The sequence below is a fragment of the Aphelocoma coerulescens genome, chromosome 12, assembly GCF_041296385.1.
Source record: "Aphelocoma coerulescens isolate FSJ_1873_10779 chromosome 12, UR_Acoe_1.0, whole genome shotgun sequence".
In the NCBI taxonomy this organism is placed as follows: domain Eukaryota; kingdom Metazoa; phylum Chordata; class Aves; order Passeriformes; family Corvidae; genus Aphelocoma; species Aphelocoma coerulescens.
In genome coordinates this window covers 2582992-2605493 of record NC_091026.1, presented here as the reverse complement: position 1 = coordinate 2605493, position 22502 = coordinate 2582992, and the positions used below count along the sequence as shown (strand labels likewise).

Sequence of the window (22502 nt, the reverse complement as noted above, 5' to 3'; positions counted from 1 at the left end):
TTCCTCTCAATCCCTGCTCCTCTCAATCCCTGCTCCTCTCAATCCATGTTCCTCCTGGCTTGGTTGCTCCCTTCTGACTCAGCCCAGATCCCTGGTGCCAGCTGGGAGCAGGAATTTCTCCCTCATTATGAACAAAACAAGATGTACATATAGATCTCTCCATGCACTGTTGGGTTGTTGGAGGGGGATTTTATGGTGGTTTGGGTTTGGTTTTTTTTTTTCCACTCATCCTGAACACACTCAGCCTCTTCTAGTACTTGGAAGCTCTGCTGATGACAAAGCCCAACCCAAACACCAATTGCAACAACAACAACAAATCTAATCTAGTGCAGGACTGTTTGTGAAGTACCAGGACACCCTGATGGGTTTTTTTCCATCCAGGCTGCGTTGGCTGAAAAGAGCCACGTTCAGTTCTGGCTGCTGAGCAGCAGATGGAGCTGGCAAACTGCACATCTGGGGCTGCACCCTGGAGCTGGCAAACTGCACATCTGGGGCTGCTCCCTGGAGCTGGCAAACTGCACATCTGGGGCTGCACCCTGGAGCTGGCAAACTGCACATCTGGGGCTGCTCCCTGGAGCTGGCTCCAGCCACCCGTGGATGGCCCTGCAGCTGGGCAGGTCCCAGTTCTGGGGTGCTCTCAGTTCAGCCTCCCAACAGGAGCCCCCTTTTGCCATCACAATTATCCCTGCTTCCTCCTGCATCAGGGAGTGCACTGCCCGGACTGCCTGCAATGCTGAGCACAGCCAGGAAGGGTGGGTTTGGTACAGGAGACTGGACAGGCTTGTGTTGAGATGTGGAAAACTCGGTTCACTGCTTTGTGAAGGGAGATATTTGCTCACAGAAGGACTTGTGAGGATGTAGGCAGAGATGGATTTTCCCTCTCTGAGTCCCATCTTGAAGTGGAACGGAGAGGAAGGAAGGTTACAAGCACCATCCTTGTTCTCTCCTCACCCCAACCACACCTACAGCTGATTCTTTTACAGCTTCCAACCAAAAGCTTTCTTTTTAATAGTTGGATGTGGCTTTTTAATAAGCATTATGATCATGCAGTGATCTAAAATGAGAAGTCAAAGAAAAGCACTGCCTTTACACATTTTATGTTTATTTATATTATTATATTCATTATATAATTCAATTGTAATTTTATTTATTTATTTATATTATTTTATATAATTTTCCATTAGAAGTGAATGGCTAATAACCCCAATCCTCCTTTACACAAGTCTGTAAATAGAATTATTGTTGATCTCTGCCTGACCTCGTGCCCAGTGCTACCAGCACAGGGTGCAGCTTCACCCTGGCAAGTGTTTCATGTGTTGGAGCCTCTGGTTTGAGCACTGGGCTGACATGTGGTAAAAGGAGTTATCAAGGGAAAACAGACAATAAATTGATTGTGGATGGGTCACAGAAGACATGAAAAGCATTATTTCAGTGTGTTTTTTCCAGCTGAAGCAGAGCTGTGGAAGTTTGTGGGAGCCACAAGCACTTCAGAGTTGGCTGAAACACACCAGGTCATTTTTCATAATCCATGTTTGCTTCCTTGATTATTCTTTCATTTAGATTTTGAAACTGTACATAGTGAGAGAAATGGCCTTTTAAAAGGGCCACAAGTGGTTGGAAACAGGAACTGAGGGCTGATCCTTGCAGGCTGTCATCTTACTGTGCTTATCATTTCAGCTTCGTGAAACATTCATCTTACATTAACAGCTAATTATAACCACATGCAAAACTTGACATCATTACCCAGGATTAAGTCCCATTGCTTGATCTGGTTTATTGTTTAATTCCTTTGGGAGCACTTGAGAGAAAGGTGTTTTAGATAAGAACTTTCTAAATTCACTATTAAGCCACTATTAAATGTGGCAACTGCTATGCCTTGATTTTTTTTTTTTTTATTTCTTTCTGTAGTCTTCTGTAGAGGTCTGTAGGGACAAAATGTAATCAATGTGTCTTGGAGATTGTTTTGGTTTATACTGAACATTCCAAATTTAGTATTAATCCACTATTAAAGGTGGCAACTGCTATTCCTTGATTTATTTTTTTTTTAATTCTTTCTGGAGACTCAGATCTATAGGGAAAAGTATCATAAGTGAGTCTTGGAGATTGTTTTGGTTAATAGAGAACCTTCTAAATTCAGTATTAATTCACTATAAAAGGTGGCAACTGCTATTTCTTGGTTGGTTTTTGTAAAATTCTTTTTTGTGTAGACTCATAAGAGATCTATAGGGACAAAATATAATAAGTGGGTCTCAGAGATTGTTTTGGATTAATAGTGAACTTTCTAAATTCACTGTGAACCCACTATTAAAGGTGGCAACTGCTACTTCTTGATTGGTGTTTTTTGAATTCTTTTTTGTGCAGACTCATAGGAGATCTATAGGAAAGATGATAATAAGTGAGTCTTGGAGATGGTTTTGGTTAATGGTGAGCATTCTAAATTCAGTATTAATTCACTATTAAAGGTGGCAACTGCTATTGATTTTTTTTTTTTTTTTTAAGTCTTTCTGTAGACTCATAAGAGGTCTATAGAGAAAATTATATGAAGTGGATCTTGGAGATTGTTTTGGTTAATAGTGAACATTCTAAATTTAGTATTAATCCACTATTAAAAGTGGCAACTGCTATTTCTTGATTTTTAAAAATCATTTCTCTGTAGACTCATTAGAGATCTACAGGGGAAAAATATAATCAGCGGATCTTAGAGATTGTTTTGGAGGGACTGTGCTGATTCTACCCTGCTTCGTGTTGGGTCAAGAACAAATCCCTAGAGCAGAGCCAAGCCCTTCCACGAGGCCTCGGCTCGGTGTGAGTGTCTGAGGTGTCCCCGTGTCTCGCAGGTGGCTCCGGTCCCCGGTGAGGCTCCGTGTCCCGGCTCTCGGGGCTGTCCCTGCCGTCGCCATCGCTCCCACGTGGATCGCCACGAGCCGCAAAGCTGCTGTCCACGTGGACTGGTGCTGAAATCTCCCGCCCGGCCGCCGCCAGAGCCTCGCCAGCCAAGCCCAGAGACATGGCCACCAACGGCACCAAAGTGGCGGACGGACAGATCTCCACCGAGGTCGACGCCTCCATCACCAACGACAAGCCCAAAACCTTGGTAGTAAAAGTGCAGAAGAAGAAGACGGACCTTCCAGACCGAGACACGTGGAAAGGGAAATTTGACTTTCTTATGTCCTGTGTAGGTTATGCCATTGGCTTAGGGAATGTGTGGAGATTTCCGTACCTGTGTGGCAAGAACGGTGGAGGTACGTTTGCTGTGTCCTTATGGCTCGGTTGGTGTGTTGAGTCACCATAAAATGACCAGCAAGTCAAAACTTGGCTTTAATAGCTTTTTCATACATATAGCTGGTTTTGGTTGGGGATTTTTTGTTGGTTTTTTGGGGGATTGGGGGATTTTTTTTCGGGTTTTTCGTTTTTTTTTTGTTTTTTTCTTTTTTTTTTTGGTTGGTTGGTTTGGTTTGGTTTTGGAGGGGTTTTTGGTTTTTGGTTTTTGTTTGTTTTCTATGGTGTTTTTGGTTTGGGGGTTTTTTTCCAATTTTTGGTTTGGTTTTCTGGGGGATTTTGTTGTTGTTGGTTTCGTTTGGTTTTTTTGGTTTCTCAGTTTTTTGGAGTTTTTTTTTGCTTTCCACTTTTCCAGAAGGTTCAGAGCCATTTTGGAGTGGGGAGCTCTGCCCTGAAGTTTATTCTAACTCCTAGCTGGCAGTTGAACTTAAAAGACCATAAAGTATCAGAGCAGAACTAAAGCACCATGCCCTTCATCCAGCCCTGCAGATCCCTCTCTTTTGGGCTGAGTTTTGAGAGGATTTCATAGGGTTTGCAACTGACTCTGAGTTCCCCATAAAAGGCTGGCTCCAGCTGGAAAGCAGCCAGGGCTGGTTCAAGCCTTTGTGCTCTCCATGAGACATGAAGGCAACAAAGCCCACAGGTTTTTTGGATCTCAGCTTTTTACTTCAACAGAAAATATTTAAACGATGGGGAGATAAGTTTTTTCTCCTATTTTCACCTCTTGGGCTGCTGGTTCAGAAGCGCTCATGTGACTTCCACTAATATTTTTTAAAAGTTACATCTGAGAGAAGAAAAAACCTGTGGGTTTCTTTTCGTATGTGGCAGGGATGGAAACTGGAAATTCAGCCGTGTTTTTCCCTGCTGTAACAGACTTTTTAAAAACTTCTTTTTAGGTGCATTCCTGATTCCCTATTTTCTAACTTTAATTTTTGCTGGAGTTCCACTGTTCCTTTTGGAGTGTTCCCTTGGTCAGTATACATCTATAGGAGGCCTTGGAGTGTGGAAGCTTGCTCCAATGTTCAAAGGTACAGTATGGATTCAAATTATTCCTCATCTGTTCCCATATTGCAGAAGTTCCACAAAGTGCCAGGGCAAGAATGTTTCTTGATGCCTTTCACTTGTATTTAAACCATGATTTTTCTAGGGAAAACACTGATTTTGTGAGGTGTTAACTGATGATTTTGAAACATGCCGGGCTATATATTTTATTTGTCATTAAAAATAGCCAGATTTAGGCATTAGAATCTCAACAAACTTATTTTTGAACTTCAAAAACTTTTAGGCTTTTTTTGTAGAAATGTATAAAGACTGTTGAAAATAGCATATCCAGCAGTAGTTGTGTGAGCAGGTATGGCACTGTTCACAGAAATTTGGTGAACTTTGGTAAATTTGTCTGAGCTAACAGAGGCTGGTATCTCCTGTTTTTTTTAACTGAAACTCAAAGTCCAGACACCTTTGGCAATTTCATGCTGAATTCCTTAAGACAAGCTCACTCCACACTCAGACTTTGAGTTTGAGATCTGATTGCCAGAACCCCGGGGTTTTAATCCCAATTCTGCACAGATCCACAAACCTCTCAAACGATGCTTTTCACCCTTCTAATCCCAAATCCTTCGACACTCCCGAGATCCCGAGCTGAGTTCTGGCCCAGCAGAGCTGCACATGGTGTTACAAATCACCTCACACAGTAGGGCTGACAATTAGCACAGGGTGAGCTGAAAGTTTGGTGGGATTGAATTTTGCTCTGGGAGATTTAGCATTGGGAAAACCCAATGAGATGAAATTGCCTCTCACAGAGAAGGGTTTGTGCTCGAGTTGCTGCTGTTGGTAAGAGTTGGTACAACCTGGCTCTGCATTTTACTGGTTATTGTGAGCACTTCCTCCTGCTCAGGGCTGTGGAACAACTGTCCTGGATAGTTTAGAACACCCCTGGAGTGTCCACGTGGAGCAGAAGATGAGGCATCCTCATCGTGCAACCCTGACGTTCCTTTAGTCTGCCGTAACAGCCCTGTGCTGAGCACCAGGCACTCTGACCCGTGTCCTAAATGCCTCTGAACACATTCTCACTGTGTGTGCATCTGCCACGAGGTCCTGTGGGGCTGATGTTGCAGAGAATGAGCTGATTTGGCTCTTTTTCCTGCAAGTTAAACATGCCAGGGAACTCTCAGCAGCAGCAGCAGGTGGGACTGCACCACACAGGGAGCTGAACACTGGCAGTGAATTCATGGGTGACTGAGCCATCACCCAAATAATGACCTTTGTGTAATGGCACTTCTGAAATCCTCACTTCTGCAACATTTCCTGAGTGGTGCCTGCCCCATGTGTTGTGTTTGCTCTGAACTGCAGCTGAAAGTTCCCTTGTTTCATTTCTCTTTGTTTTCCTTACAGGTGTGGGACTGGCTGCTGCAGTCCTGTCCTTTTGGCTAAATATTTACTACATTGTGATTATTTCGTGGGCCATATACTACCTGTATAATTCCTTTACCACTGTAAGTGTGTGTCAGGGGATGGGGAATTGTTTGTTGAGTGTATAGCCAAGTAAAATATGGATAAGTCATTAATCTGCCTCAATGTAGATGTGTGAGGTTAACACAGCATGCACAGAAATCTGTGGGATAAGCCATCCTTACTGAAGAAAAACTATTTCATAAAAATCCCTTTTAATTTTTCATTTTCTCCACAAGAGATTTAGAACAGAAAACTGTGAGCCTACAGGCCAGTCACTCCCCCAAGAAAAATTCTAGTGCACAACTAATTATAATTTTTCTTCAATAGCAGCCACACAAACATGAGTTCTTTGGGAAATAGTATCATTTATCAATGTGGTTTAATGATGGAGGATTAAAAAAAACCCCATGGAGTGGAAGGTCTGTGATTTGATTAGCTCTGAACTTCCATTCATTGTTGTTATTTTTGCTTTGTTTTCTTTCCTGTTTACTTTATTTTTAGCTGCCTTTTTTCCCCCCTCAAGGGTGATTCATCAGCTGAGTAAGTCTCGTCTGATTTGTGGGGTTTGGCCATCTGAAGAAGCATCCTTACATAAGTCTCAATAATTAATGCATCATTGTTCAATTGTCTCTTCTATACATTTTGTTTATGTTGGCTTGTTCTTGGCTTTAAAGAATTTTCCCTTGACCAAATTTGCATTAATTAGTCTGGGAGTGACATGACCATTTCTTCTTTGTTATCCTCAGAATTGTCATTGATGTGAAAGGTCAGGCAGAGTCTGGAAGTGTTTTCTGTGGCCCATGTTAAATGAATATTGACTTCTAATTCCCTTGAAGCCTCTTATCCTTGTGTATAAAGCAGGCAGTGCCCAGATACAACAGTTCTGTGAGAGGATTTTCCAACAATTGCCATGGGAAGGATCTCTAAGTTGTATGCAAATGAGGCTCATTCTAATGGGCATTATCAGAAACAGGTTCTGCTCCTCAGAACTTCTGAAAGATGTAGTGGACACATGCAGAACATGCACATAGCAAACAGAAGTGTTACCTTTTTCTAATTATCCCCTGACCTGAGGGGAAAATGAAAATCTCTGATCAATAACCACCACAACTTTATTATATCGTGTTCAACAAGAGGTACCAGGACCTCCAGGAGGTCCTCTCTGTGTTTCAGTATACTCTCATGGTGAGTGTATTGAATGCAGAGCATTTGGGCTGCTGTGTTAAAGAAAAGGAGGAATATTTCCACATCTGCCTCCCACAGCTGATCGGAAGTTAAATAACTTTTACCCCAGGGAGATCAATGTCTGCAGAGCTCCAGGTGCTCTAGTTCTGCACTCAGCTGTCAGTTCTAGCAAAGAGAGCAATACCTGAGGTCAAGATTGCTTAAAAAGTGTTTGACTTCAGGTTTTTGGTTCTGTTCCTTCACCAGACCCTCCCTTGGAAACACTGTGAGAACCCCTGGAACACCGACCGCTGCTTCTCCAACTACACCTTAGCAAACACCACCAACATGACAAGTGCCGTGGTGGAATTCTGGGAGTAAGCTCAGCATTTTCCTCTCTCCTTCCCGTGCATGCTCAAGGATCACCTTGTTACCCTTCCTCTTTTATCTCCTGAATGCCAAATGCCCCGTTCTGGCTCGTTGCAGACGCAACATGCACCAAATGACCGACGGCTTGGAAAAGCCGGGGCAAATCCGATGGCCACTGGCAATCACCCTGGCAATTGCCTGGATTCTGGTGTATTTTTGTATCTGGAAGGGGGTAGGCTGGACTGGAAAGGTAAGATTAAAAAGTACTGTAAATCCCTTTCAATTAAAAATGCCCATTTTGCTCAAATATTCTGAAAATTCCTGAGGTAAGAGGCACTGGGGGCAGTTTGGCTAGCACAGCGCTGTGAAGTGTTTTATTTGTATTTCCTTGGATTGATGCAGCCCCATGTTTTTGAAAGAGCTGGCTCCTCTGTAGCCAGGTCAGACCACAGCCTTAAAGGCCTCATTTACAGGCTTCTTGGCTTGGCCAGGTATAAAATCAGCTAAAAATATTCCTGCTTGTTCCTGGGATGAATATTTCAGCTGGTTTGGACAGCAATAGGATGAGGATGAAGTGGTTTGGCTCCAGCAGGAATTGTGCATTTATTGCACAGCTCTTGCTGGACTTGGATACATAAGGAAGTGTTGGGAAGAGCTGCTCCCTCCTCCCCTCACGCTGAGTGGGAAACATTTGAGGTTCTCCCAGAGGATTTCATGCTGTGCTTCTTGGGGTCTGGCTGGTTGTGAGTGCAAATTAGGATTTCCTACTCGATTAAAGGAAATTATTGAGAGACCTTTCTGAATGAAAGGGCAGCAACACTGGGCATTGGCTCGTGCCTTTCCCTCTTGGAAGAAATCCTAGGGAAATGAAAAGCCACAGCAACAGGGCTTGGTGTCAGCTGAAGGGTCGGGTTAGAAGACCTCAGGTCTGGTGCAGGGGGCTGGGATTTCTTCACACTGAAGGAATGGATTGTTAGCTTTTGACAAGAGGTTGTAACTGTGACCCACTTCACACTGTGTGTTCAACAGGGCTTAGCTGAGCTCAGAGCAAACCATTTTATTTCTCCTGCCTCCAAAGTACGTGGCAAGAAGAGGGCTGAGTCTGACTTCAGAATGGGTTTTTTATGAGACTTTTGGAAAGGCAAGAAATAGGAGCCTGTAATAGAGAGGAGGAGAGAGTGGGAAAAATAAACTGCCAGATGTTTTATGAGCAGGATCCTGGTGCCACGATCCTTGTGCTTTTGGGACTTCCCTGTGTTAAATACAAAAAAAAAAAAAAAAGTCTGAAAATATCCTAGTCCACTCTATTCCCTTTGCAGAAAAATAGGCAACAGCCACCTGCCTTCAGACCTGGAGTTTAGGGAATTCTGCTGTAGAATTCCCCAAGCTTTGCCATTGATAAATGCCTCAATTTTAAGAGCCATCCTCAGTTACTGCTAGAGTATTTTCAGGGAGCAAATATTTTTGATCATTCTTCCTTTCCCACTTACACTGTCTTGTTTCTTCACATCAGGTGGTATATTTCTCTGCTACTTACCCCTATGTTATGCTGCTTATCTTGTTCTTCCGTGGTGTAACACTGCCTGGAGCAAAGGAAGGCATTTTATTCTATATAACTCCCAACTTCAGTAAGCTTTCAGACTCTGAGGTAAATATTGCATCCTGGTAAACAAAAGTTTCACTCCTAACTGTTCCCCTTTCAGACATATCACCTGCTCCTCAAGTGCAGAAACAGATTTTTAAAAAAATTGTTTCCTGCAATCAGGTTTGGCTGGATGCTGCCACACAGATTTTCTTCTCCTACGGTTTGGGTCTTGGTTCACTGATTGCCCTTGGAAGTTACAACCCTTTCCACAATAATGTTTACAGGTAAGCAGATGACTGCACATATTGCAGTGGCACTTGCCTGTCTCAGCTGGAGCTGAGCTCTGTCTCTGTGTACAGATAACTGAAATAAAGTTTAGCGTTGAATATTAACTGTTCTATGTGGCTGGGGGTGAGATGTGTAACTGCATTTACACCAGTGGGACAAAGGGTGAACATTTGTTTTCCCTGCTGCTTAAAGCCCCTTCCCTTTGTTTCAGGGACTCCATCATAGTGTGCTGCATAAACTCATGCACGAGCATGTTTGCTGGCTTTGTCATCTTCTCCATTGTGGGATTCATGGCTAATGTCACAAAGAGGCCTATTGCAGATGTTGCAGCATCAGGTATCCGATATCTTTTCCTCTAAGCTGTGCATCAGTTATTTTTTCCTTGTAGGTTGTTCCTGCAGCTGCTCAAAACCCCTCCTCAGAGCTCCTCAGCTCCCTGTCCCTTCAGTCTCCGGAAGGGAGAGCGTTGTCCCAAGCATCTCCAGGCAGAGCAGGAGGAATGCTGGTCACTATAGATCATTATGGGGTGTTTTTTAGTTAATATTTCCCAATTCAGTTGGGTTTTTAATTCCTCTTCCCATTTCTTGAGGTTAAGCCCCTCGAGGCAGAACCATTTCTCACCTACACCTATTTCAGGTGACTCTCTATCATGAAAGTCATTTTATTTAGGGCAGGGAGACGTCCATGGGAGGATTCTGTTATTCCTTGCAGTTTCTTGTCTGCCTTCCAGATGAAAAAGCTCAAAGCAGCAGAGCAGATGGTTGCCCTAACCCAGCTGGTGCACCAGATACTCACTTAGCAGTTCTGGCCACAGGGAGGGATCTCATAACTCAAAGCTTGGTTGGAACTCACTGGTGGACAAAATCTGGATAACTGTATTAGCAAACACAACCCACTGAGGTATTTCCTTAGTTAGAAAAGTGGGGGATTTAAGCCCTAAAGTTAATCTCCAATAAATTGCACATACAAAGAGATTGGGTGCAAAAGGATGACGGCAGGCACTGTTGTTAAAAGCTGCTCTGGAAAGGCAGTGGGGTGTGAAATAAGCTTTTAGGATTTATGTGTTTGATATGGATAGAGTTATGTAAAGGCTACACCTGCAAACAGGACAATATTTTTACATCATAATAAGTACATTTGATAAGAGACCTCTGAAAGATGCCCATGACCACTAATTGCAAAGGAAATTTGAAAATTTGACCTTTTAATTAAGGCTTTTATTTCTCCTAGCAAGCTTGGAGGCTGGTGCCAGATTTTACTGCCATGAGAGGTTGTTTTGCTGTCTTTTATACAGCTTTATAAAACAAATGGAATTATTAAAAAGTGTAGCTGCATTTCTGTGGAATGTGTAACAGGGTAAAATTAACATATTTATCTGAGGTTTATTTTGCTTTTAGCACTGCTATTTGGAATGCTTTCTGAACTGCTTTCCAATCATATCTGCTCTTGCTAGCAATTAATCGCTTCAAAATCCTCATTAGGCTTTGACAACCCAGGTGTTGATGCCAGCCCTTGCTCCACTGGTTTGAGAGCTGTGACCAAGCATTTGTCACTGACAGAATGTTAATGAAAACTGAAAAGTCAGGGACACTCCTTAGGTGAAGCACATGAGCTTTATTTCTGTGTTTATTAAAGTTCCTGCAGTTTTCCCTCTGACCCTGGCATCCAGCTACGCCATGAGAACAAAAAACCTCCTTTTAAATAAGAATTAATATCCTCCTTCCAACACCGTGCCCCCCCATCAGCAGTTAGCAAGAAGAACTTGTTGGCTGTCCACAACTTCAGAGTTTATTAAAAGGTGTTATTTTGAGAGAATGAATGGAAGGGACCAGCAAATGCTGGAAAGGCTGGGAAGTTTCTTCTCCATTTCTGAGCTGTCTCTGTTTCTCTTCTGAACGGCTCCAAGCAGAGGATGGCAGCTGTCAATAACTGCTTGAGGGGAAGAGAGAGCTGAGCAGTGCCTGAAGACACAGCCCTAGCCAAGGATAACATTCCTGCCTTGGCTATGCCAAGGGGTCTCTCAGGAGCAGCCTCTCAGCTGCAGACAGAATTCTGTTGGTTGGGTTTGGGGGCTTTTGGTTTTTTTTTTTTTGCTTTTGGCTGGTTCATTTTAAAAACCAGGTCCTTGCAGTGCCCTCGTGGTCAGCAAACACTGAACAGCTGAAATCCCTGCTCGGGTGCTGCATCCAGAGCCATCCAAACCAACCTCAAACCGCAGCAGCAGCAGCAGCAGAGAATCCCAGCCCCGACCCACCCCACTGATGTTTTGTCTCCTGTTTGCCCTCCCAGGCCCTGGACTGGCATTTCTGGCGTACCCAGAAGCGGTGACACAGCTGCCCATCTCCCCTTTGTGGGCAATACTCTTCTTCTCCATGCTGCTCATGCTGGGCATTGACAGTCAGGTAAAACTGCGCTGAAAACAAAGGAAAATACAGATTTTCTGCCATGGTGTGGAACGAGGTTGGGGTCTCCCTGTGCTCTCCACTGCCAGCTGGAAGTGGTGCAGGATGGTGCCTGGAATAATCAGATAAAGAATAGGAGGCACTGAGGAAAGACTGAGTTAAAAACTGATGCTAAGACACTTTTGCTCTTTTATGAACTGTTGGAAGCGCATTAAAAATGGGCAGAAAATTTATTCTGCAGGCAAAAAGGAGCTCACCTTTGAAATATTCCTTGTTAAATCTCAATATTGAAAATATCTGTGCAATGCTCAGCTGTGTAGGAGACACTGAGATGAGTTTTGCAATGTTTAGATGCCACAGGTATCTCTGAAAGGTGATTTCAGGACTCACCACTGGAGTGAAAAGATGCACCACACATTTCATTTTAGTATCTGGAGTAAATTCAGGGTGCAGTGGGATCGTTACTGAGGACATTCTGTGTCTTGGTGTGTTCTGAAATCACTTCCCAAGGGAAAGGATCACAGCTTTATTGGATCAGGCCTTACCTAAACTCTGGGTGGTGTCTGACAACTGGAAACGATTGAGGAGGCTCCACCCTGGGGTTTTGTAAATCCAAGTAAGATATTCTCTGTCTAGGTAAAACAATTAAATAATTAAGACACGGAATAATTAGAAATGGTTATTGTGACACAAATAAAAAAGCACATGGCACAGGATAAACCCCTTCAGTAATTACTATGTCCAACAAAAGCTTTTGTTAATCAGCACTGATTTTAATACAGAGAACAACCACACTGCCAGCACTGAGGAGAGCATCCTGCCTGATTTTGCAAGGAATACTCAGAGGGCTTGGTCAGGGAAGTCCCTCCTGCCTGCTGAAATGTGGGATCATTTTTGTGGGACCTGTCCTAGGCAGATGTTGGACTGTTGCCCTTGCAATCAGCTGCAGCTGGCAAATCAGCAGCTCCCAGTTCCTAGCACAGCCTTCCCAGCACGTAAAGGAATGTGGGATGTACTGGCTTAGCACTGTACCAGTCTTGCAGGAGAGAAAATCCATCATTTTCTATAAATCCAAGCTGACTTCAGCCTGTGAACACAAAACCACCAAGAGGGCGTTTTATCCCGGGAGATGAAAGAAAGTTGAAAATTTACACTTTCTATTTCTTTGTTTTTCAGTGAGCTTCAGGCTTGACATTAAAACCTATTGCTCAACCTGGGGGCAAACTGCTGTGAAATTAATTGGGTCAAAAATATTCTTGAAAGCACTTGTCTCTAGGCAACTAACAGCTGAGGAAGGTGGTCTAATATTATTAAAAAGAATATATATCTACAGGCTGTCATGCTTTCTGCATTTTCTGTCTGTCACGGGAACATTTCATACACTGTAATTTACAGGAGCTGTAACCATTGGCTGAATTCTGATTGCACTGCTGAAAATTAATAAAACTTTACCCACCTTCTGGTTTTCACTATTGCAGCCACCATAACGACAGCATTTATCTGAATACATGCTCACAGAAGGATTCTGGAGTGTGGCTGTGATTTCCATTTGGAGGACACGGCCTCAGCCAAAATGTTTTCTGGGGATACAAAAGAGATTTATTACATAGGAGAATCATATGAGAATCTTACACCTTCTCCACGAAGCACTAATCTGGTTAGACTTTGTGTGTTGGCTTTCATGTATGTGAGTAAATCACATAAAAAAGAAGCATATTTTGTAGGATTGAGGGATCAAAGCCCTCAACTGTAGGTTTATCATCTTTATTACAAAAAAAGAGCAATTTCTGCTCACAGAGTGAAAGCTACAGTTCATAGCTTAGAATTTTGAGTGTTCCTCGAGCTGGAAATCTTTTTGCACAGATCTCTTTAGACAGAAACAAGGATATTCAGGAGCAGAGCTTCCACTGCAGTCAAGCGAATTTTCATTTCTCATCGAACGGCTGCAGCCTCAGGCCAGCGAAGGGTCCAGCAGCAAACTGCTCCCCAAAACTCCACCCTGCCATGGCAGGGCTCTGCATTGTGATGTTGTGGTTTATGTGTCCCTTCCCTTGCAGTTCTGCACCGTGGAAGGCTTCATCACAGCCCTGGTGGATGAGTTCCCCAAGCTGCTGCGCAACCGCCGGGAGATCTTCATCGCGCTCGTGTGCATCGTGTCCTACGTGATAGGGCTGTCCAACATCACTCAGGTACTGCTGGCAGGGGGGATCTGTGCCTGGCACCTGCATCTTCCCTGCCTCTCCCTTCCCCAACCCAGCCAGGAGTCACTGAAGTGTCAGGGATCAACGCTGTCCAAGATTTTGGCAGCTCAAGTGTAGAACCCCTGTGGTCCCTGGGTGCAAAAATGCACAGCTCCACACCCTTACAGTCCAAAGAGTGGCAGCTGGGGATGGATGTTGGCATTGCAAACTCTTTGAGGGAGATGATTAATGATTAATGATTAAATTATGATTAAATTGTTGAACAAAGAGCAAAAAGCAAAATTAAACTTTTTGGTTTAAGCAGCAGCAATCTTGATTTTGTCAGCAATGACCTCAAGCCTTAAAAGACTTTAACCACTTTAATTAATTTGCACTAATAGGCCCCTAACCTATCCACCATGCTAGTTTGTGTCTTACATTCTGAAGCTGGAGGCCTGGCACTATTTTCAATGCTTCCTTCCTCTCTGTTTTAGGGTGGAATCTATGTGTTTAAGCTTTTTGACTACTACTCTGCCAGCGGAATGAGTCTCTTGTTCCTCGTATTCTTTGAGTGCATCTCGATATCCTGGTGCTATGGTAAACAGCATGTTTGGCTTTTTTCCCTAAGTTTTACCCAACCTGAGGATAATTCCTCCTCTGATCTCCAGTTGAATATGCATGTGCTGGGGGTGGAACTGGAAGTGGCCTTGGTTTCTATGGATATAATTCCAAGCTGGCTTGTGGAAGGTGCTGCTGCCTTTTAAACACCCTACCCCAGGGCCTGGGAGTCTTGAGGTGTTTCAGGAATACTAAAAATGTGAAATTTCATCTCTTTTCCTGTCCCTCTTTCCTGGAAAGCCTGGATCTTCAGAGGTGTTTGGTACATAATGCTTTATGGCTCTGGGGCTTTGTAATATTTTGTTTTTCCAGAAGTTCCCTCACTCCAGGATCCTGCAGTGATCCAGGTTCCTTGGTCAGTTAGGGAATAATCCCCCTAAAATATCCAGAAGCCTGGACTGGCAGTCTGTGGCTCTAAGGATTAATGGATCAGTGGGATAGTCTCACAGAGCTGTGTCAGCTCCTCTGAGGAGCTGCTCCCACCATCACCAAGGCACTCCAGCTGCTCCAGAGCTGGAGAACTGGAGCCTTCCTGCTGGTTTTAGTGGGGCTGAGAGGATGGAGCAGCCTTTGACAGGGGAGAGGCACTGCTGATGAATCCAGCAAATGGAAAAATACACCAAAACTACCACAGAAATCACAGACTAATCTGAGCTGGAAAGGACCCACAGGATCTGAAGTGAATGGTCCATACAGGGCTTGAGCCACTCCTTGGCATTATCAGCTCCAGGCTGTGACCATGAGGAAATCAGAGCTGTGAATGTGTGACAGACACAGCTTTGGGAAGCTGATGGAGAGCAGCAGCAGCACGAGGGCCTCTCTGATGTCAGATCCACTTCTGCATGGTGTGCACTGCAATGAAGCTGGTTAATGCTGGGCTGGGTTGGGGTTTTTATAACTGTGAAATACACCCTAAATTTCTCATTCTAATTCGACTTGGAGTTGAAATTGATCAAGGGTGTTTCTTGCATCTGACCTTCACATCTACAACTTCCTCATCTTGCATGGGAATAAGTTCTAATTAATTAATTATGATGTGGAAGAGTGAGAACAGGAGATTTTTGGTGCTTCTGAGCGTGCACATTTTATCCCATGCAGACAGGTGAAAAGTTGTCTTGGGATCTTTGTGGAGCTTCCAAATACATTGATAATTTATGACAATATCTCTCAGAACCACTGAGCTTCCAGTTGAATCCATTTCTCTGCTGTTTCTTATTTCTCTGTCCAGGTGTTAATAGATTTTATGACAACATCCAAGAGATGGTGGGATACAGACCCTGCATCTGGTGGAAACTCTGCTGGTCCTTTTTCACTCCTATCATTGTGGCAGTAAGGAGCAAACTTTTATTCTCTGGTTGAAAGGATGTAAATGAGGTGGCCTGGGTGCTGCAGCCTTGGCATTTCCACCCCCACAGGTTCACAGTAGTTCTGACCTCGCTCCCTTTTTAAGGATTTGAGCAATCCCATTGAAGGCAATAAACAAAAAGCAGTGTCATTAGAGGAAGTTTGTGCCCCAAAAAGAGGAGCCAGGATTTTTATTAGACCTCTGGAAATGCTCAAGAGTTTGATTGGCAAAGTTAGAAAACTGCAAGGAACAAATTCTGACTATCTTTTTCTACTCTTAAATAGAATGTAGCGATCTAAAATCTAAATTTTCCACATACACAAAAATGCCAACATTCTGTAAACTGAATTCCTTCTGGTAACACAGCACGGTTCTAAACTCATGTTCTTCTCTCCTGGGATTCTGTGGCATGTCTTAATCATTTTATACTGCATTGCTATGGGTTTTCTGGCAAACTCTGCAAGGAATTTGTACTGGAAACCACAGGACAGCCTTTTCCTGATCCTAAACTTTATCCAGTTAATCCCATTCAGTACCTTGTGAGGGAATAAGCAAAAAAATGTAAATTTACTGCACATACACTGAACCCAGATGCAATAGAACAAACTAATCAAGCAGCCACCACTAAACACGACCCAGTATTTAACCAGAGAAAAGCAAATGAGGAGCACTAAAGAGACACAGAAGTGTCTTCAAGTTGAGGGTTCCTCAAGTCATCCCTTCCCAGATCAAGGCAGATTTCATTTTTCTGAAAACAAGTGTTCAGGAAGGCATGAGAAATTCATTTTCTTTTAGTGGCACAGGAGCAAGATGCCCAACGTTGTAAAACTGGTCAGATTTGTCAGGTCCTCAGCAGAATGTGCTGGCCAGCCCAGATTAGAGCAGTGTAAAATCTGCCTCTGCATCCTCCTCTGGGAATCTCTCCTGCACAAGGCCTCGGCCTGGGACCAGAACGAGCCTTCCTCTCTCCTGGTTCACTGTAGCAAGTTTTCCTGGCTGGTTTAGACATTAGAGATAGGCCAGGACAGGAGTTTTCCCTGGGAATGCTGTATGGAACACCACGTCTGCAGGTCACCATTGGAGAACATCCCAAAACCAATGTGTGGGTGCTGCTGCTCAGTGGCACCATGTACATGTCCACAGCTATTCCCAGGATCCCCGTTTTCCCCAGCAGCCCCCTTCCCTCTGGCTCTGTGCAGGTTATCCAAGGAATTTACTGCTACCAGTAGCACACTTGGATGATCTGAGGTGCAGGTTTATACGTGAAAATACAGAGTTAATGTGAAACATTCATTTCGGTAAGAAGCATCTTTGGAAGCTCCAGAAAAACTCTTGAAGCCAGAACACTCTGGGAATCTCATCCAAAGCCTTCCCTTCTGCTTTTGCAGGGAGTGTTCATCTTCAGTGCTGTGCAGATGACCCCGCTGACGATGGGGAGTTACGTGTTCCCAAAATGGGGCCAGGGGGTTGGCTGGTTCATGGCCCTGTCCTCTATGGTGCTGATACCAGGCTACATGGCATACATGTTCCTAACCCTGAAAGGCTCCCTAAAGCAGGTAAGTCTGGCTGTCCCAACCACCTTGAGGCCCGTGCAACCAAAGATTGCTGGGCACTTCTGTTCCATCCTCTGTTTCCCCCTCAGTCACTTTGCTTTGAGCAAAAAGAACCCTAAAAGCACCAGCCCAAAGACACGAGAATGTCAGAGCTGTCTGTTGCTGAGCACGATTCCCCGCCTTCCACGGGGTCCTCATCTCTGCTCTGGCAGCTCTTGGCATTCCAGCTCCTCACACCTAGAAAACAGAGGAGCAGTTCTCAAAATATGGAAATCTGTCCTGGTCAATGCCAGGCACGCGGCCGTGGATCGAGGCAGGGGATGCTCTGGGGGAGCTGGAACCAAACTCAGGGAATAATCCACCCAGCTCTGGGTTTGCAGGAGTCTGCTCAGTGGCCCTGTCCTGCATCTCCCTCATGGCATCCAAGGCTTGAGCTCCTGCATCTCACCTGCTCGGAGTCAGCCCTGCCCTGCTCTGCTGCAGCTGGGAGGAAGGACATGAAAAATCTTGGGGACCTTCCCTTTAGCCTTTATGTAAGGGATTTCTGTGAGCAGTCACTTCATGAAGAGCATTAGGGGCTTTTTTCTCATTGCTCTCAGCCTCTCCCTGATTCCTCATCCCATTTTCTAAAAGGAGGTGACAATTCTCATGGAAAAGATTCAGTTTTTATTTCAGTCAGGTTTTATTTCAGTCAGGTTTTATTTCAGTCAGTTCTGAGGGCCTTGGTGATGTGCTGCTAAAGGAGTGGGAAATACTGACCAGGTTATTGCCCCACACACTGCTCAGGAACCACCTGCAATCACCACACCTCTTTTTAAGTCTGGGTGGTTCCTCAGTTTTCCCTCCCCAGCTCCCCCTGTACATCACAGCCAGTTCTCCAGCCCAAGTACTGAAACAGTCTGTGATTGTGGGAACCAAAGACTGTCAAAAAGAATTTGTTGGAACTTCTGGAATATTCTAAAATCAGCTGACAGAGCCATCTTTGTGGAGGGCTGGATGATCTTAAGCAGAATTGACGAGTGGTGCCTCATGAAATGCTCAGATCTTGATCCAAATATTTGTCTTCAGCAAATTTTGAAAGACTCAGTGATGCTTCAAAGAAGTCTACAAAAAATTTCTGTGTTTTGGCCTTTTTTTGTTGTTTCCCCCTGCCAGTTCTTAGCTCCTACATTTTGAATAGCTTTCCCTTGGTCTTATGAAAACTTTTAGGTGCAAAAGGAGAACTGTTGCCCTAAAATACAGCTGCTGCTTGGGCAGAGTTGTGTGAGACCGTGGTAAAAGTTCCTCATCTCAGCCTTGCTGTGGATTAAGGTTTTATTTTTGAAAGGCATTAAGAAATAATCATTAGGTGATGGGAGGAGCCTGCACCAGCAAGAGGCTCTGAGGAGCCAAACTGGTATCTCTTTTAAGATGTGAACGTGAGCTGGGCAGAGAAGCTGCAGGAACAGAGAGGACAAAAGGACAAGGACAGACAGGGTAGGAATAAAACACTCTCAAACACAGATCTGTTTCACCTGTTTCATCCTTGGAGGAACTCTCTAGCTCCTGTGTTCCCATCACTCTGGTGTCCAGCTGCCCACTGCAGCCCCTGTGCTGGACCATGGGCTCACAGCAGGGTCTCTCCTCATTTCTTTTCCCCAGGAAAGCTCCCTGTTGGCATCCAGTACTTGGCACAGGGTCTTTCAGCTCCTCCTGTCACGTTCAGGACAGAGCTGAAATCTGTTCAGTGGACGTGGCTCACCGCTGGTCCCTGGGGAGACAGGCACTTGTAAAGTATTGTCTTTAAATAATAATAATTTTAAAAAAGAGTGAGGTTAATCGTTTTTTGGCTGCCTCACATTTATTGTTGTCCTTTGAACAGCGCATCCAAGTGATGATTCAGCCAAGTGAAGACATCACCCACCCTGAGAATGGGCCAGACCAGGCCCAACAGAGCAACTCCGCCAACAAAGAAGCCTACATCTAAACTCCTCCATCGTCCCAGTACCGCTCCTTCTCCAGAAAAACAAAAAATATGGTTGAATATGACCACAAATTCATGTCTGAGAATATAATTACCTACCTCTAGTGGCAAAAAAAAAATATGTTAAAAAAAAAAAAGAAAAAAAAAAGCAACAAGGTCATCTCCACTCCGAGGGAATCGCCATGGGTTCGATCCAGCCGTCGCGAGCTCAGATGTTTGACAGTGTTTTGTGTTCTCCGGCAATCCACGGACTGTTAATGTTTTTATCCTTTCACAATGATAGTTGCATACCTTGGAATTTGTAAATTGATGTGCCAAGACCTTTTTAATCTACCTTTTAGCACGACTATTTGAAGTTTTGTGCTGCTGATTTTTAGTAGTTGATCACTATTTCTTACCGCTGAATCCCAAGACTGTTATTTCTGACTTTGCAGGAGTAAAATTAAGTTTGGAGTTGTTTTGTACAAAAAGAACGAAGTATTTTGTAAACAAGTGGTTTCCAGTGCAAAAGTCTGCCCTTAAAATTTGTTCCAGCTGAGGCCATTTGAGGGGGGAAGAGACTCTTCCTTCAGTTAACAGCAGGCACAGCCTTCATAAACATTCCTAGTGCAAAAATCGAGTTGTTTGTGGCAGAGCAGCCCAGGCCATACACACTGGCTGTGCTCAGCCTTTCAGGGTGACTTTCAAACAAGGTCATAAATTTCTTTAAAACTGCATATGTTGCTTCTTATGAAAAGAAGATATCTTTGTGAATCAATGTTAGAGGCATGAATATGAATATTTTAACTTTTTTAGCAAAGTAATAGCCAAGAGCTCCTAAAGATTCCCAGGAGTAAAACACAAAGTATTTGCCATCCAAGCTCAGAGTACCCTGAGCTTTTATTATGCTGTTACCACTCTACTGTTATCACATTGCCACCAAAATAGAAACCAAAACAACGGCTTAAAGATCGCAGCTTCTCCTTGTAAGTTCCAATTTAGGGCTCAATTGAACTTTGACAGTTCCCAATCACACACTCCGCATGGTTAGCACTTTGAGAGCAGCGGGATTCCCATTTCCAGGGGCTGGGTGGTGATGAGGGCACAGGGAGAGCTCTTTCATCCCGATGCAATCCCGCTCTGGGCGCCGTCCTGCGTTTGCCGCACAGCCAGAGAGCCCGGCCAGCCCCTGGAAGTTTTCCCTGTGGAGGGAATGCAGCGGGAGCCCCGGCTGGCATTTCTCGTTTGGCAGCTATAAGACAGGCACGGAGGCTTTTTGGGAGGGTGATGTTTGATTGTAAATGACTGTGACAGAACTGTGCAATGAAAACATGCTTTTCAGCCAACTTTTTGTGCACCGTACAATGTTAGATAGCACAATTTATGTAGAACTACTACGTGAAAAAAAAAAACATGTTACCTGTGAATGTTGGGTTTTTCGTTGTTCTCGTCTGAAGGTGACAAACATGTTCTTGCAATAAGGTATTATTCTCAGAATGTCAAGCACATTATGTAGAAATAATATATATATATAATACACATGTATTTCAAACTACATCCTAAACTCTCAGAGTATGTTGGGTAGGTTCTAAACTGTTTCATACCTAGGTCAACTGTAAAATACTACGAGATCTAAGCTCCATCCTAAACGGCCATAGCTGAGATGCAAACGTCCTGTAAGTCTTTGGGATTTAGAGGAACCCCTACATCCTACACAGGCATCACACATGATACATCATACTTGTGGATTTCATTAGACTAAGGATAAAAACTCCAACTTTCTCTTTATTGTTTAATGTAACCGAGTCCCATGTTGTTCTAAGGAAAATGCAGTATTTAATGTTTGATTGTAAACAATTATGACAGATGTTTGACAGACCTGCTCTTTAGCAAAAAGCTGTACAAACGTTATCACATAGCACAAACTAGTGTTGTAGAACTACTGTGTGTAAACTGTGAATAGCTGTATCTTTTTTGTAGTACTTGCCCTGAAAAAGAAAGATTATTGTATGATCATATATGCTTTTTGCAATAAGGAAAGTATCCAACACCGAGCAAATCTATCTCTATATAAAAATATATATGTAATATATACATATTCAAAAATATATACAGAGCCTGTTTAAAAGAGTACAGTATTATTTAGTAAATTGCAACCTGTTCTATGGACCAAATGTAAAATATTTATAAATTAAGATGCATTTTAAATGTCTATAAACGGTGTCATAATTAAAGCACGATTGTTATGTAAGTTTCCAAGAGTTTAGAGGAAAAAGAATAAAGGTTATATTATACATTAAATTCAGAATTTTGCTGTCTTTCATTGGACAAAGCCAATCTGGGCTATTTGCAAGCTCCAAATGTGTCATTTATATAAAAATATCCTTTAAATATCAAAACGCTGTTTCCCACTTGTGATGTGTATAATTAATCCGTGCTATTCCTACGATGTAATTAGTATGTGCATACATTATACAGGGAGCTTAAGAGGTGACAGTTAATAGTCCTTCCTGGCATCCTGCTGCTTTAATTCTCCTGTGGGAAGATGGCAGAGTGAGCCCCGGGAGAAGGAAAAAACATGGATTTTGGGATGACCGTTCCTCGGGTGCACTTCTGCTGATGCTTTGGGGTGTGAGCTGCAGCACCTCCCTGGTTTTGGAGCCATCCCAGCATGGATACTCCCCAGGCAGATGACCCATTGCTCCAAAAGATCCCTGCTCCTGTCTCAGCTGCCCTGGCAGGGTGGGAAGATGCGGAGAAGATGCGGAGAAGAAGTCGCGGCGCAGCTGCAACGCCGCTCCTGGGCTCGGGATTTAATTATCTGCCTGCAAAATTGGAGCAGGACTTCATGCTGAGGAAGAGCCTGAGCAATTTAGAGGACCTGATTAGAATGGAAAACGCTCCTGAGAGAGGCGTCTGGAACCATAGACTTCAACTGCCAAGTGCTGACCTTCGGGAGCAGCGCTCGGGTGCGCACGGCGAGGGCACGGCAGGGAGGGGAGAGCCCAGATTGTTCTGGAAAGGGGGAAGGAGAAACTCTGGGAATATGGAGGGAAATGAGAACTGTGTTCATGGGCTTTAGGTGCTGTAAGGAAGAGGCTGAGGGCTGTCAGTGCAGGCTGGGGGTGCTGGGAGGGCAGGGGGGCAGCAGGGGCTGAGGAGCAGCAAGCTGCTTGGAGGATATTGTGTTAGCGCTGTGATATTTCCATGCTCTCCTGGAGGAATTTGCTCTTGCTGTGCTGCAGAAATCCCAACAGCAATTCAACAAGAAAAATGCAAATAAGGTCACTTCTTCCCTACAGGACTGCAGGATGCCCCGGGAGAAA

The 22502-nt window shown here is 43.9% G+C and overlaps 1 protein-coding gene across 1 annotated transcript; it reads left to right on the top strand.

Annotated features, from left to right (window-relative positions):
* The first annotated feature begins 3007 nt into the window (after positions 1–3007).
* Positions 3008–21477, top strand: SLC6A1 (solute carrier family 6 member 1). Its single transcript, XM_069028174.1, has 14 exons — positions 3008–3242; positions 4176–4307; positions 5671–5771; positions 7162–7271; positions 7381–7513; positions 8777–8911; positions 9029–9132; positions 9348–9472; positions 11426–11538; positions 13596–13727; positions 14213–14315; positions 15565–15665; positions 17070–17237; positions 19096–21477. Exons 1-14 carry the CDS (start codon positions 3008–3010, stop codon positions 19198–19200), a joined length of 1797 nt encoding a protein of 598 aa, XP_068884275.1. The 3' UTR covers positions 19201–21477.
* The last annotated feature ends 1025 nt before the right edge of the window (positions 21478–22502 follow it).

Coding starts and splice junctions, on each gene's coding strand:
- SLC6A1 (XM_069028174.1), top strand. CDS start 3,008: ATGGCCACCAACGGCACCAAAGTGGCGGACGGACAGATCTCCACCGAG. Junction 7,272..7,380: donor GCCGTGGTGGAATTCTGGGA/GTAAGCTCAGCA, acceptor GGCTCGTTGCAG/ACGCAACATGCACCAAATGA. Junction 8,912..9,028: donor GTAAGCTTTCAGACTCTGAG/GTAAATATTGCA, acceptor TCCTGCAATCAG/GTTTGGCTGGATGCTGCCAC.